The sequence below is a fragment of the Puntigrus tetrazona genome, unplaced genomic scaffold, assembly GCF_018831695.1.
Source record: "Puntigrus tetrazona isolate hp1 unplaced genomic scaffold, ASM1883169v1 S000000776, whole genome shotgun sequence".
In the NCBI taxonomy this organism is placed as follows: Eukaryota; Metazoa; Chordata; class Actinopteri; order Cypriniformes; family Cyprinidae; genus Puntigrus; species Puntigrus tetrazona.
The window spans coordinates 805,001-821,002 of NW_025048382.1; the positions used below are offsets into that span (position 1 = coordinate 805,001).

A 16,002-nucleotide genomic window follows, 5' to 3' on the forward strand; every position below is an offset into this window, starting at 1 on the left:
CCTGGAAAGTTTTATCAGTGATGATTATAAGAAGAAGAAAAAGCTACGTGTGCATCGGCATACATTAGAGGCAGGGAAACCTGTGTTTTTGCACTAGAGTTAATTTTGTTAATGGAAACTATGGTGGAAAATATTATCGTGAGCTGTTGTAACACACATCTGTAATTTTTGCTTTATGGAATGGTGGAATTGGGTCATCAAAGGTCGGCAGTAAAGACACTGGTTAATAAAATGGGATAAAATGCATAAATATATAAGGGATGCACCGAAATTGGTCGAAGCTGAACAAAATGAAACACTGCCACGAAGACTTTACTGTTAACCTGATTAGGTAACTCGCAATGCTTGTAGTACAAGACGTTTCTGTATTGTAGGCAGTGTTTTCCTCATCTAATGTGTTTCCCGCTGTGTGCGTGCAGGAATCAGGCAGAAATCGCACGCTTGCTGCTCAGTAAAGGAGCCAGCGTGAACCTGCTGAATAACTCCATGTGTACGGCGCTGCACATCGCTGTCAATAAGGGCTTCACGGACGTGGTGAGAGTGTTGACGGAGCACTCGGCGGACGTCAACCTGCAGGTTAGACAGCCATCTGATTGGAGTTTAATTGATGTAGTGCGCTTGGTATAGCTGTTAACGGGGGATTGTGTTTTTATGTTAATATGAAAAATGCAGTGGCATTTTATGACTTAAAAAGTCCAAACTTAGTTAGACATTTTCAGTGTTAATTATAACCTACAGGCAGATTCATCTAAAATTCACGGCTGGTTGATTTTTTTGTGGCTATGTTTTCATTGTATTTATATTTCATTTTCTACGTCGCATTTTACATTTAATGACACCTGCTACATTAAGGATGCTTCTCTGTTAATAGTGTATTGAATCATGTATTATCACGCCGCACACGCTAAACTCATAACCCGTCTAAACGTGTTTTCAGTAAATGTACAAGTGCAGCGTTTGCATGTTTCTCCTGATCTGAAAAAGCTTTGGACTTGAGGGGCTACTGAAGGTCGAAAGCTGGCACCTAGACCAGTTTCCATCTCTTCCAAGTCCGCCTCTGTCCATGTGATGCACATCAAGTGGACACAGCCAAGAAAAGAAGGACTTTAGAAAAGAAAAGAGAGAGAATGTTTGTATCTCTAATGAACCGTTTTTGTAAAATTAGAATATGTGACCCCGAACCACAAAACCAAATGTCTGGTTTGTGTGAGAACGAGATTGAGCAGCGTTCACCAACAGCAGTAACTGTGTGTTTTCAGGACTCATATGGAGATACACCCTTACATGACGCCATCGCCAAAGACTTCAGGAGCATCATTGAGATTCTGACTGTGGTGCCCAACATCGATTTCACGCAGCAGAACAACCGCGGCTTCAACCTGCTGCACCACGCCGCTCTGAAGGGCAACAAACTGTGAGTCTTATTAACTGATACTTCTCACACCACACTGAGCTGTATATTTGACTGCTTCTTCAAAGAGTCACCCGTCAGTCCGCCTGTCATCATTTCAGCCTAAATCGCTATTTCATGTTTTGTCAGGCAAGGGAAAACGATTGTGATGATCATGATGTTGCTGAATGTTTCGTCGTCAACTGAACCGTTGTGACTTTAGACCCTGACCTTAGAGTTTACTCGCAAGTGGACTGGAATTAAAGCATTTAAAACTAAATGTCTGAAAATATTAAATGATGGAATGAGATACAAATAAGCTGAATCACTTAAAATATCTCATTTTTAACTGTAACTTTTTTCACAGAATATAGTTGGGAAACTTACGGTTATTCAATGAATGGGTTTTAATGTGGCATGTTTACAGTTTTTTACAGGGCTAGCATCAACTGAAAGCTATGAGACTCGTGTTATGCTTTGGGTTCAGCTCATTATCTGACATCCCATGCGTTTGATGCTCTACAATCTCAGCTGGATGAGCTGGAGTCAAACGTGTGGCACGTGTCATCACTTCCTGTGGAGGTCCACGGCTTGATCTCAGCCGCATGGTAGATGATGCACATTTCCTCTGGTGTCACGAGAACGTGACCCAGATTCTTTCATGATGGTGACACGGTGAACTCAAAGAGCCTCACACACACTCCTGGAGACACACTGCTCATGATTTACACACAACATGTCAGCTTTCAGTTCGGGGTTGGAGGTAAATCTGAATTAAAAACACCGTTACTGGACGGGGCTGGACCGTAATGATTTATTTACAGTGTAAACTGATCCTTTGTGACCCTGGAGCACAAAACCAGTAGCATTCACTTCTACTATATTTATCGGCTCAGAGAAACGCAATCTCAGCTGCTCAATAATAATAGTCTTATTACAATATTATTATTTAACGTTCTGGTGGACTTGGGTTCCAAAATATATATACCTTTTTTTAAAGTAGAAAAAAATTGATCTGAGCAATGTGAATGCCAAAAGAAGGTGTTACAGATCCTTCAGCCCTAGTTTGAGCTCCATCAGCTGAACTGTTACTATTATTGAGCTAAACATACTTTTATTCTTTGTTTCCACCATGAAAGACGCAGACATGGTGTTAAATAAAACATGAACTAAACAGACCCAGCGTTAATTCATCGCAGAGAAGGTTGTGATCCACACCAGCAAAAGCACCTGTACTTGTGCACTACTCCACGTATTATTGGCTCTTGTGCGGTTGATGATTGTGGTGATAATGATTGTATGAATGTAGTCTGAATCCCTCTGGTCTTGTTCTGACAGTTGTCACGTGACCCATGCCCCAGAGCGACAGAAGACGCTGCACTCATTCATTGGGTCTGGCACTTGATATTTACTCTGGAGTCCCACAGCGCCTGTTTTTTAAGGAGCTCTTATTTGATCTTAGCGTAACGTTTCATGCACTCCCTTTTATCGCTTTATCATTTCACTTTTAACAGTAAGAAATATTAGTTCTCTGAGACGCTGACCGGAGACAAACAAAGACAATCCGTTCAAGGGACAAGGGCGATTGGAATAGCTGAATTCCAGGTAAAGATCTCCTCTACCGTAATCCTGAGGAGAGACGGCCGCTAATCAGAGAAGCTGCTTGCCAGTGGAAAACTCAGCTCACTCTTCAAAATAAAAGTTGTATATGCGTGTACTGCGTATGTTATGTATAGAGTATGTTTGCACTTGGGATCACATTGCAGAACTTTATAATAATCGCTGCTGCTTTGTGTTTTCTGTGCTCATTTAGCTCAAACAGCTAGCACCAAAAGAGCACCTGATTGATGGTAATTGTCTTGGACTGCTGTCTGCAAATACTAGCTTCAGTTACAATACTCACGGCATATCCATGGCATCTGCTCAGTGATTGGAGTGCTTATTGTTTGCAGTGTGGTTATATTTGTCCTGCAAAGCCATATTTCACTCTACACTTGAGCAGAGCTGGAGTGACTGTAAACTTGATTCAAGTGGAAAGAGAGGCAAACACACACACACACACACACACACACATCTTGTGGAAATAGCTTTCTCTGCCAGGATTATCAGTTACTCCTCGTAGGTCAGTCAATATCCATTGTGCTGTGAAATGTTTCTCTTCTGTGGTGCACTAAAATCAATAATAAAAGGTATGTTTAAGAGGTAAGCTCATTTGCAATGGTATGAGACTAAAAAAGTTAGCCTCGTATCGCTGAAGAAGAAATAAAGAACTAAACAGGACGTGGCACAAACATGAGACTTGAGACAATATTGAGAACCACTCTTCTGTGGAGGATGTAAGGATTTACTCCGATGTACTTTGAGGACAGAAAACCTGGAAAACTGGAAAAGAGCCCATCTTTGGACATGGCCTGGAAAGCTAAGAGTGATGTCTGATTGATGCTTTCTAAAACATCTGGGTGTCAGGGTCTGCTTTCGATTGAGGTTCTTGGTATGTAGTTAAGTTTGTTTCTGTCCTTCTGTTGTGTTTGTGTTTTCTATAGAGACTGACACAGATGTGGTGTGGACCTGGCTTCAGACCAGTAGCTTTAAACTAGTTTAAGGTCTTTCCAGTGAACCTATTTTAAGCCTTTGATCATGCCTTGATTAGATTAGATGGCATTAGATAAACGTGTGTGTTGTGAGCTCTAGGATGTCAACAGTAAGACTTGTTATTGTGGTCGCATCTCCCATGAACACACCTGCGCATTTCCAGAATAATGTGGCATATATATATATATATATATAAATATATAGTTATTAAACTGATTTATCTCGAGTATACCGTTTTGAGCTAAAAGTGAGTTCATTGAGTTGGTGAGCGACCCGTGTTGGACCACCGTTTTTGAAAAGGACCAGCTCATAAGATCCAACTCTGAAATGCAAAACATTAATCACAATAAGTGTAGAACAACCAATATGGATCATTCATATTAACACCGGGACAAGTGTTTACGCATTGTTTGGTTGAGACTGCTAACTGCTTGCACTGACAGAATGCCTCAAAACCATTCGTGTGAAGTTCTGAATTCCCAGCGCTGCTGATGTGAGTGTCATTGTCATGTTGAATGTGTGTTTTGTTAGGAATCAAGGTCAGTTCTGCGAGCAGATTGGTGACACGGCAGCCAATTAGATTGACTCACAGCTGGGAGCAGATGCACTTCCTCTCTCACACACACACACACACACAGGTTGGAGGTGTAATCCGCTCTAATGCAGAGCTGCTGAATCCTGTTTAGCATCAGCTTAAACCGTTGCACACACTTCAAAACACGGCTAATCTCCCTCAGGAGCGCTCACAGGACGAGCTCTTTTTCTGGAGCGCTGGAAGGTGACTGGTCAGTCTTGTATAATGACGTTTAACTGTTGTCCCTAGCTGGAGTTCCTGTGTAACCGTTCTAGTTTCATGCTTCTCCTGCCTCTGTGTGCTCTGTTTCTCCTCTGAAATCCAAGTACCGACCGAGTCCGGTTTCTCATACGGAGCTGTGTTTGTTTGTGTTCCTCCAGAGCGACGGAGATGATCTTGGCTCGAGCGCGACAGCTGGCTGACGTTAAGAAAGAGGATGGTTTCTCTGCTCTGCATCTGGCCTCCTTGAACAACCACCGGGATGTAGCTGAGATCCTCCTCAAAGAGGTGTGAGAGATTAACATGGACACACACACACACACACACACACACAGTGGATGTCGAAGAGGAGAGTGTACAGCAAATTACAGAATTGTTTAGAATCTGTTAAGAATAACAAGATGTTTCTGTTTTTAACCCCCTAGTGCTTTTTCCCAATAAACTCTCAGTATATATATATATATAGTAGCACACTTTTTATTATCATTCATTTATATCCTCAATTTTGCACTTTGTGTTATATTCATAGTATATACAATATTTGTTGAACTGAGTTTGCTGCCATCTGTTGGCTGGTGGGTTTATATGTCTTTATTATATTAAACGTTACACACACACACAATAAAACCCCTGAATGTAGTCCCAGGAAGTAGTTTAAGGCGATGTGTTTTCCTGTGTTTCAGAATGTTAGCCACGGATTCAAACCGAATTTTTCATGCCGTAATTGAAGCTCCGTTCAGTGTTTTTTCACCCTTCGATGGCAGCGTATCTGTAACATGACCTAATCCTGCCCTCTTTGGCTTTAAGGGGCGCTGCGACATCAACATCCGCAACAACCGCAATCAGACGCCGCTGCAGCTGGCCGTGACTCAGGGTCACGTGGCTCTGGTGGCCCTGCTGGTGACGGAGGGCGCGGACGTCAACGCAGAGGACGAGGATGGAGACACGGCCATGCACACGGCTCTCAGCCGCCAGCAGCTGGCCTCCGTCATGAGCAGCGGCGAGGGTGAAGGAGCGCTGCTCTACGGCAGGGTAAGACCGGCTTTGCATTTTCATTACTATGCAGGTTGCCGGGTTTAATTACGTATGCGTATTAATAAATGCATTTATACTATACCTATTTAGCACCTTCGTGTAACGTTACCAGACTTTATCTTTGCAGGTGACTGACCCCTTGCTTTCAGGGCCTCTCTGTGTATATATTGGTCAGCCAAGAGCTCTCTGTGGGTCAGATAGGTGGATCTTAAACAGAAGACAATAGAAGCCCACAATAGTTAACTAACCGTGGTTCTCTGAGATCCACCAAGAGACTTAAACAAGCTCATTGAAAAAACATCCCGTTATGTTTAGGGATGTTCCTATACCATGTCTGTCATTTTGTCACTCCTAAAATGCCGGTCTACACTGCATTATTGGACACACTATTCCATGCAGTGCGCTGTATGCTAAGCATTTTGGTAAATGTAGTATTTTATCTGTGTATTCCATGTAAAAATGTGTATATGCGTTCTGTGCGGTACAGTTAAGAGAGAGGTCATCCGTGGTGTTTATTCCTTTATTCTCTGTGTGTAGTTGTGTAGCTCAGGGCTGATGGGAAACACCGAGCTGAACGTAGGAGCCGCTATCGCTTGCTTCTTGGCACAGGAAGGGGCCGATATCAGTTATGCCAACCATAAAGGTAAAAGCCCACTGGACCTGGTTACAGACAGCAGCGTGCAAACACTCATCAGGAGCTTCGCAGAAAAACACAGGTGCGTCTCGGGTGCACCGTTTGTGGCGCTCGCTAAACGAGCGATCGAAGAATGAACGGATCTTGACGTGTGTGTGTGTGTGTGTGTGTGTGTTCAGGCTTCAAGCGGTCACGTGTGGCACGGGCACCAGCAGCAGCAGCCTCAGACGAGTACACACTACACCCAACACCATGACCAACCTGGCCATGCCCAGCGTGACGGGCCCCAGCGAGTGCCTCATCTGCTCCGAGCTGGCCCTGCTGGTGCTGTTCTCTCCGTGTCAACACAGCGTCGCCTGCGAGGGTGAGCTTGCCGATCCTCACATTTATTGATGTTGTTCGATCAGAACGTAGCTTCACAAATACACGTGATGTCCTCCTGAGAACTAAGGCCGCACTGTAATCTGTAATGAGCGGGAAAATGCCCATCACTTTCACGTCGACCAACGTTCTCTACGCACAACCGTTGTTCACTGACCAGCCGCGCAAAGTCACTCTGATAATCGAACCGATCGATTTCAACCGATTTCAAATGTACATGAAGGTTTCACTTTATATTCTCACTTTTTGAGATAACTGCATGTAGAAACTCAGCCCTGTGTGTCTCTGCTCAGAATGTGCTCACAGAATGAAGAAATGCATCCGGTGCCAGGTCACGATAACAAAGAAAATTAGACAAGGTAAGAATCTTTACTGAACAATGACAATATTTCTTACTGTGAACGTTTTTGATTTTGGTTCGTTCTGAGAAGAAACAGCTGCGGCGTTCCATGACCTGCTTTACAGACAAACACTTCACAACGAAATACAGTTAATAGCGTTTGATAGATCCTTTTTGAAGGGGTCGTTAGGATGTTGCTAAAAAGAACATTATTTTTGTGTATTTGGTGTAATGCAATGTGTTCATGCGGTTTAAGGTTAAAAAACGATATACTATTGTTTCATGTTGGTGTCAAGTTTGGGATACTTTTGAGTCAACTCTTTCGAGAGACGATCATTTTATACAGGGTGCACTTTCAGATTCAAACCTTTGCAGGATGTTTTCCTGCATTTCAAAAGTCTGTAATAGGGTGATTTTAGGTGTTAGATCTTTCCTCAAGCTAACGCTCACTCCCACGCTGTGTTGTGTTTTACTGAATGGCAATTGAGCCTCTCTGTTTCTGGAAAGCAGACCAGACGGAGGTGGAGTGCAGCCCCAGCTCGGAGAACTCGGAGAAGCACAACCTGCTGGAGCAGCTGCAGTCACGCTACCGGCAGATGGAGGAGCGCATCACCTGCCCCATCTGCATCGACAACCACATCAAGCTGGTGTTCCAGTGCGGCCATGCCTCCTGCATGGACTGCAGCGCCGCGCTCAAGACCTGCCCCATCTGCCGGCAGACCATCCGCGAGAGGATCCAGCTCTTCGTCTGACCGCTCTCCCGTCTGTGCTTTGTACTCTGTCCTGTCCTGAGCCTCATCATTCAGCCATGAAGCAGGACCGCGAGCGGCGGGCGGCCAACCAGTGACTGCGTTTCGGATCGGTGAAGTCCTGAGTAGCATGTGGACATCTGCTCCGACGGCCGGCCAAACATCCGCACCTACAGTATTAGCGAGTGAAGAGGAGTTTGCGCACTTCGTGCCGCTGAAGAGCTAGATTATAGCGAACCGTAAAGCATACCCAGCATGCAACGTGAGCTGAAGCGTGCCACATCAGCCCCGCGCAAAAAGCATCTCACCAAACCCGTCGGGCCATATTTCACACTAAAACCCACAGCGAGAAATCATGTTGTGCGAGACAAAGCAGATGCATAAAATGATTAGATTTGTGCATCGCAGTAGTCCAGCGTTTGTTTTAATCTAGCTCTCATTTAGGCCAATAGGAACACTGAACCGAGATCGTTCATTCCCGTTTCTTGTTTTTTTGTTCGTGTGGTTTTGGGGTGAAATATGACCTGGTTTGTTTCCACCAGATCCCGCCGTAAAAGGCGATCCAGGGCTTGCTGCTTCAAACACTAACTTCATTCTAAGCCAAATCTGATGTACCGTCGGTCGCGTCCCAGCGTCCCCGAGAATGCCGTTCGCGTTATTTGCCGTCGTTTGTCTGAGGGTGACGCCGTACAGATGCCTGTACCGTAACTCTCGCAGAGCTAGAACTTTCTGAAGCTTCCCACGAGCAAGAGATATACATAATGCATGCTGGTGAGCATATTATCTACGTCATATATTGTGTCACGGAAACCATTTGTAGTGTTATAAGTGCAGACGACCTGTAATTTCTACCCGTGTGTGATAATGGCTCCGTGTCTGTGCAAGGGTCCGACTGAAAGACCCTTAATAGCGTAACAGTAGATTAATTTGTGGCAGCAAAGGTGCTGAATGCTTCCTAATACTAGGAGATCTTTAGTTCATCCTCAGGTTTATGCAAGTCCGTTCAACTCAAAATGCAAGAAACCTCCCTCTGTAAACTTTACTAAACGTGCAACCTTATCCACTGGCATTGCATGACGAGTGTTTATTAGTAATGCTTTGCCTAAATGTATTCTGAGATCGACGTCACTTGTTTTTAAAAGTAATGAATTGGGAACTCTTCAAGGTCGTAGGTGATTGCGCCTATAGAGCCTGTAGAATTTACAAAAATACTTACCCCCATGTCACCCAAAACCCGTGTGTGTGTGTGTGTGTGTGTGTGTGTGTGTGTGTGTGTGTGGAACACGAAGTAGAATTTAGGGAAGAGTCGGCATATACAGTAACTCTTTCCCGTACGCCAATGTCTGTCCATCTCCAAAAAAACAACAAAAAGAACCATCTTCAAAATTGTATGGTGGTGGCGTAAGCATTTAAAAATGCTTGATGAAATGAAATACTTGATGCTGAAAATAATAATAATAACAGCAGGAGCCTGGAAAGTAATTAAGAGAACCATCAATTTTGAGAGAACTGTTCTGTAACGAAGTTCACCTGCTATCACGATGTGAAACATGTGTGGCTGTTGGGTGTATTTTATCATTGTTAGTTGAAATAATAATAATAATAATAATTTCAATGTTCTCCATATCCGACGTGAACTGGGCCCGTGAGTGCTTCAGCATCAGTTCATGTTCCTCATGAAGTGTCCCTCGAGTGTTTTTGTTCCAGAAGGGCTTTACTGTGTGCATTCACCGACTTTCTTTACGTGTCGTTCCGTGATGGGCTCTTTTTCTAGCTCCCTCTTTTGGGAAAGCCAACACAAAGCTGTCGATCTGAATGTCTCGCTGCACGCCAGCCGCTGCAGAGTTGTGCGGCCTGTGAGAAATGCGATGGCGGTATTAGTGCCAAAATTCGTCAGCGCTCGCGTGTGTGAGAGAGAGAAAACACACATGCGTACAAGAGCGCCGTGTCCCTATGAAGCCTTTGTAATGTTTTGATTTAGCTTATGGCCCTCGTTACAGGGCTGGACGTTTTCTAATTTGTTGAAACTGAACGTTTGTGTAGTTCTTTTGCTTTTCGGATGAAGAGAACAGTGGTTTCATGTGAAAGACGAGCTGTGGCTCGTTAGCATAGAAGGACGTGTGTTGTCTAGTTTTATTAGCTTATCTGCTAACAGCTCACAAGACACTGCCCATGAGTCATCGGTTCTGCTCAACATTACTCTTCGTTCACTGCACTTGCTGTTTTGTACATCATTCCTGTTTGTGTTAGTTATTCTAAGTATTCTGACGTTGAAATATGGTGTATATGGCAAAAAGTGCCATAAAAGTACCATCAAAACTGGCCCCTTTTTTCCAGTTTAACATCAGAAACGGTGATTTCGAGAGAGATTCAGACTTCACTCCCAATGTTTTTGCTGTTATTTGATGGTGTCGTTCACGTAGAACACGGACAATCCAGAATTCCTTCGCGTCAGTTCGTTTAGACGGTTTTAATAATATTGTTTGTGCTGTACATAATCATCATTCAAAAGTAAAAATATATGTGAGTTGTCAGCAGGTGAGGGCAAACACATGGTAATGAACTACGGAGATGGTTTGCCGAGTTTTACTTCGACGAAAGTGTATTTCAAATTATTTAAGCAAAAAAAAAAAAAGTTACAAATTGTTTATACAGTTCATTATGTGGAGTTCGGATGTTGGCCTTACTGTCCATTTCCTGTATTTATTGTTTTTGTCACTTTTTTTTTTTTTTTTTTTTTTTTTTTTTTTCAAGTTTTACTCTGTAAAAACTATTTTGCAGTAAATATTGAACTGTTTTCTAAGCATATATTTATGGTTTCGTTTTTGGGTGCTGTAGTGGCAGGATCTCTGGATCTTACCAGTGAATAAAACTGAAGGTGAATGTTGTTTCAGTATTGATATGAAAAGCGTCCCAGAATTCAGCTCGGCGCGCTCACCTGGAGGCCTGCTTGATGAACGCTGCTTCAGGTTTATGTTTGACAGTGTCTTTAAACGCATCAAGATACACGGCCATGTCAGTTTTTAATCTGTTTACTAATTCATAACTAATTAATAATAAATACATACCTGGATGGCTAAAATAAGATTTTTTTATTATTTTTGTGCAGTGTACATATAATTCAGATTTTGCCTGGATCACAACTGTAAACTGAACCAGTCAGCAGTGAGCACACACACACACACACACACACACACACACACAAATTATACTTTTTTTCCAAGTAAGTGGTGGCAAACTATTTATTTGAGCTTTATTTAAATTAACAAATGTCAGCCACTTGTCTTTTTTTCCAGCTGCCTTGGTATATTTCCCTATTGCCTATTTGTAAAGGCATGTGAATAAAATATTTTCTTGATGACCAAAAGGAGTCACTGGTACATACCCAGTGTTGGAAACACTTTTTCCCAAAAAAATGTGCATGTAAATGTAATAATTTCAAGTAATTTTGCAGTTAATTCTCACATTGTATTTTCTGAAAGTTTTAGGATATTTGTCCTCTTACCAAAACAGTTATAATCATTTATTTAGAAGGGATGTGATTCATTTAATACAATTTAAAAAAAAATTTTATATTTTACTACATTCATTATGTGTGTTATACAGTACATATAAAAACTACATGTTATGGAATAACTCCTCCAAAAAAGGTGCTCGGTAATGATGTTTCTTGAAGTTACAGATTTTTTAGGTCAGAATGATGTGATTTATCTGCTCCCGCCCTGTAGCTATGAGAGAGGAGCCACATTAATTAATTAATTTTTTTAAGAATTAAAAAGGTACTTTTAAAGTGCCCCCATTATGGGTTGTGAAAGGCTGACATTTTGGTTTTGGGAGTTCCTGAAAACAGGTTGCTATACATTTAAGGTAAAAAAAAAAAAAGTCCATATATGGAGTTGGTTTGGGCGTGTATTATGCAAATGACTAACCTCGTGCAGAAGAAGTTGAGAACAAGCGCGTGTGCATATAAATACGACAAATGTACGCAATTAATAGTGAATGAGATCCATGAACTTCATACACTGTGCGCTTTCAGACTGAACACTTTACAGGTTTTCGTTCACTAAAGAGGTGTGTTAGACACTACATGAAAGATCGTTTTCAAGAATATGTAATAGGAGCACTTTAAAAACCAACAATGCAAAATATGCAGAAATTATGTTGAGAGAAATTTCATAAAATTTAGGGGTTATGGTTTGCGATAGACACCTCCCAACTGAAAGAGACGGATTAACGCACGGACATGACGAGCAGACGTCAGAAAGGTTTTAATAGACGTTTGATGCCGCTCATGGACCGGGACCGGGACCGGGTCCGCGCTGAAGAGAAGAACGAGTGAGAACGGAGAGAGGGCAGGCTTCAGAGGGGTCTTTGCTTGAGGATTTCTGCAAAAGATCAGTTTAGATGAATAATGTATTGTTCTGCAAAGTGGTGCTGTATTTAACTAATCGGAATCTGTAACCAGAAGATTAAAAGCTTTAGACTAGAAAACTATGTTGGCATTAGAGGAAGCGCCTTAGCATGGTTCAAATCATATCTATCTGACCGCTATCAGTTTGTGGCATTAAATGAGGAGGTATCATATCGATCAAAAGTGAAATATGGAGTTCCTCAAGGCTCAGTGCTAGGACCGTTACTTTTCAACCTTTACATGTTACCTCTGGGAGATATTATCAGGAGACATGGTGTTAGCTTTCACTGCTATGCTGATGATACTCAGCTCTATATTTCAGCGCAGCCTGGTGATACACAACAAATTGAGAATCTAACAGAATGCATAGTCGATATAAAAAGCTGGATGATGAGTAACTTCTTAATGCTAAATTCTGAAAAAACAGAGGTGCTAATAATTGGACCTAAAAACCTCACATATAATAATCTAGAACACAGCCTATCACTTGATGGCTGCTCTGTTAATTCTTCATCATCACTTAGGAACCTAAGTGTGCTGTTTGACCGCAATCTTTCCTTTGAATATCATGTTTCTAGCATCTGTAAAACTGCGTTTTTCCATCTTAAAAATATATCTAAATTACGACCTATGCTTTCAACCTCTAATGCAGAAATATTAATTCATGCGTTTATGACCTCAAGGTGAGATTATTGTAATGCTTTATTGGGTGGTTGTTCTGCACGCTTGATAAACAAACTTCAGCTAGTCCAAAACACAGCAGCTTACTAGTCCTTACTAGAACTAGGAAGTATGATCACATTAGCCCGGTTCTGTCAACACTGCACTGGCTCCCTATCAAACATCAGATAGATTTTAAAATCTTATTAATTACCTATAAAGACCTGAATGGTTTAGCTCCTCAATACTTAAACAAGCTCTTATCACATTATAGTCCTGCTCGTCCGCTGCGTTCTCAAAACTCTGGCCATTTGATAATACCTAGAATATCAAAATCAACTGCGGGCGGCAGATCCTTTTCATATCTATCACCTAAACTCTGGAACAATCTCCCTAACTCTGTTCAGGAGGCAGACACACTCTGCCAGTTTAAATCTAGATTAAAGACACATCTTTTTAACTTAGCCTACACATAACACACCAACACACCTTTTATTATTCAAATCCTTTAAAGGATTTTTAGGCTGCATTACTTAGATTTGCTGGAACCGGGAATACTACTCCTAAAATACGATGTACTTGTGACATCGTAAAAAGTATGGCATCTACGCTAATATTAGTCCTGTTTCTTTATTAATCTGTTTTCACAGTTTGTATCCAGACTAGATGGTGGATCAGCACCCAGAGATTATGTTCATCAGAGACCAGAACACCTAGATGAGCTCTGTGGACCAATCACCAGATCCTGATGCACACACACACACACACACACACACACTAAGTCATTTACACTATCTGACACAGCTGCGTTTAAAATTGAACTGGAGGTTAAGTGCTGGGCGTCCGGTCAGAGGAGAACTGACCCCAACTGAGTCTGGTTTCTCCCAAGGTTTTTTTTTCTCCATTCTTTATGGATGGGGTTTTGTTTCCTTGCCGCTGTCGCCTCTGGCTTGCTTGGTTGGGGACACTTAACTTCTAGTGATTTAACGTTGAATTGACTACAGAGACCGTCTCTGCATTTAATAACAAATTGGTCACTCTCGTCATTATACATCCCTGTCATTATACTGTACAGTGCTTTGATGCAACCTGTGTTGTTAAAAGCTCTATATAAATAAAAATGATTGATTGATTGATTGATTAAAAGGTTCAGGAGCTGGATCCTTTAACTTTTTTTAGGGACTTGCTCGTGTTAAAACATTGATCATAATTTTGGGTTATATTCTGTTGAATTCATCTTTTGCTGTCTATGAGACTAACAGCTTGTTTTTTTTTTTTTTTTTTAAGAAAGAATAAAAAAGATACACAGAAAATGTCAGATTTTTTTCATGTAAGTTATTTTCTGAGTGACTTATTTTTGTTTTAAGGATGCTTTATTTGGATTGTACGACCATTCAAAAAAAGTATGACATTTTTATGTTTTCGGTTAGCTAAATTTCACATTCATAAACGTTTACTGGCTCTAAACCTCCATTTTCTTATTTTAAAGTTGACTTGGATAAATGTGGAAACTATCCGTAATTCTACTCGTTTTAAAGCTATGAAAACAGTATCCCTGTATGTATCTTTCGTGTCTTGTTAAGATGTATTATTTTATTTATTTCTCTTTTAAATGTTATCTTTATGTACAACCGTAACTGCGTTAATAAAAAGCTCGTTGAAATTCTGAATCAAATGATTCGCGATACGTGATCCGATTCGAGCGCTTCGAATCGTTTCGCGACCGAGTCTCAAAAAGCCGTGTAGATGCGTCTTAAAAACCTTTCATGGCATGACATTATCGTGTTCGTTGTTAACAGATCATGCTAACATTGGGGTAGGCTATAATTAACCTTACTCCGCAAAGGAAAAATAAGCTTTACATTAACGTATAGCGTACATAAATGCTTTTTGGTTGTGAGACAGCGGTTTGCAGCGGTTCTGTGGAGTGGACTGTACTAGCCATGCTCTCATCTCTGGACACCAGGAAGGTTTGGTGTGTGTGTGTAACACTGTAGTGCCTCCAAGTGGAGCTCTGCAGACCTGAAGTCTGAATCACACGCCTGCTGACTTCTTGAAGAAAGTGGGTGGCTACACTAAAACTGTATTTTAGAGTTATCGAGGTGATGGGAAGGTGAGGGGGGGAATGTGAAAGCAACAGCTCGGAGGAGGATCATTTTTACACGTGCACGTTCAAGCATTCAATAGCACTATCAGTGTCAGATGTATAGTGACTGAGCATAAGATATAGCCTAAAAAGAAGCTCCTGTGCTCTACCCAAGACGTAGCTCCACGATTTTTTGTTTGAAAGGCAAAATGTCTCCTTCCTTCCTTCACCTTTACGCACTATTCGTTCCAGCAGTGTGCGTGCATGAGTTGAGCCTTGTTTTAATTTACAATTCAGTTTAATAATCGTACAGAAAGGTTGTACGTGATCTGATGACCATTACTGTTGGGAGTTTTGTTTCACAGGAACACGTTTATAATGCTTATTTCTTTCTGGAGCATTGAAGTCTGGCCGTCATCGTCGTCACATAACCCATATAATAAATTATACAACAACTAATAATAATAATAATACACACACGTTTATGTTTTACGATGTTATGTGTCTGAAATAATAAGAATGTCGTATCTACCACAATTCCTTGCGCTCAGGCAGCTCGCACTTGGCCTATTTTTGTGTATTTAAATAAATGTACTGTATAAATGCAAATGTTTCTATGTTTTTATTACTAACTTGTATTTACGGTGTTCAAAATGTCCCGTTTAGCAAGCTACGGAGAAACTACCAGCCAAACAACAGACAAACAAGATATCCTGAGTGACACCAACTCTCTAGATAGATAGATAGATAGAGAGGTGACAGACGGTGTTACAAGAATGGTGTTATGACCTTCCACATGAAGGGGATGATGGAGGAGATGGATAGATATGTCCTTCTACGTGTGAAGATACATAGGTGACAGACAGATAGTGTTACAAGGAAAGTGTTATGACTAGAGAAATGTCCTTCTACGTATGAAGAGGGTGGAAGA

The 16,002-nt window shown here is 41.5% G+C and overlaps 1 protein-coding gene across 5 annotated transcripts in view; it reads left to right on the plus strand.

The window, feature by feature from the left end:
* The window catches only part of mib2 (MIB E3 ubiquitin protein ligase 2), a 37,064-nt gene extending 26,068 nt beyond the window's left edge, over positions 1-10,996 (plus strand). For 4 of the 5 annotated variants that reach the window (XM_043233296.1, XM_043233298.1, XM_043233297.1 and 1 more), the window contains exons 12-19: positions 420-576; positions 1,260-1,414; positions 4,937-5,063; positions 5,583-5,807; positions 6,348-6,526; positions 6,624-6,808; positions 7,119-7,184; positions 7,673-10,996. In XM_043233296.1, coding sequence (XP_043089231.1) covers positions 420-576; positions 1,260-1,414; positions 4,937-5,063; positions 5,583-5,807; positions 6,348-6,526; positions 6,624-6,808; positions 7,119-7,184; positions 7,673-7,917 — 1,339 coding nt within the window. In that variant the 3' untranslated portion in view covers positions 7,918-10,996. The remainder of the gene's footprint in view (positions 1-419; positions 577-1,259; positions 1,415-4,936; positions 5,064-5,582; positions 5,808-6,347; positions 6,527-6,623; positions 6,809-7,118; positions 7,185-7,672) is intronic. The other variant, XM_043233295.1, reaches the window with a different exon arrangement.
* Positions 10,997-16,002: the final 5,006 nt, after the last annotated feature.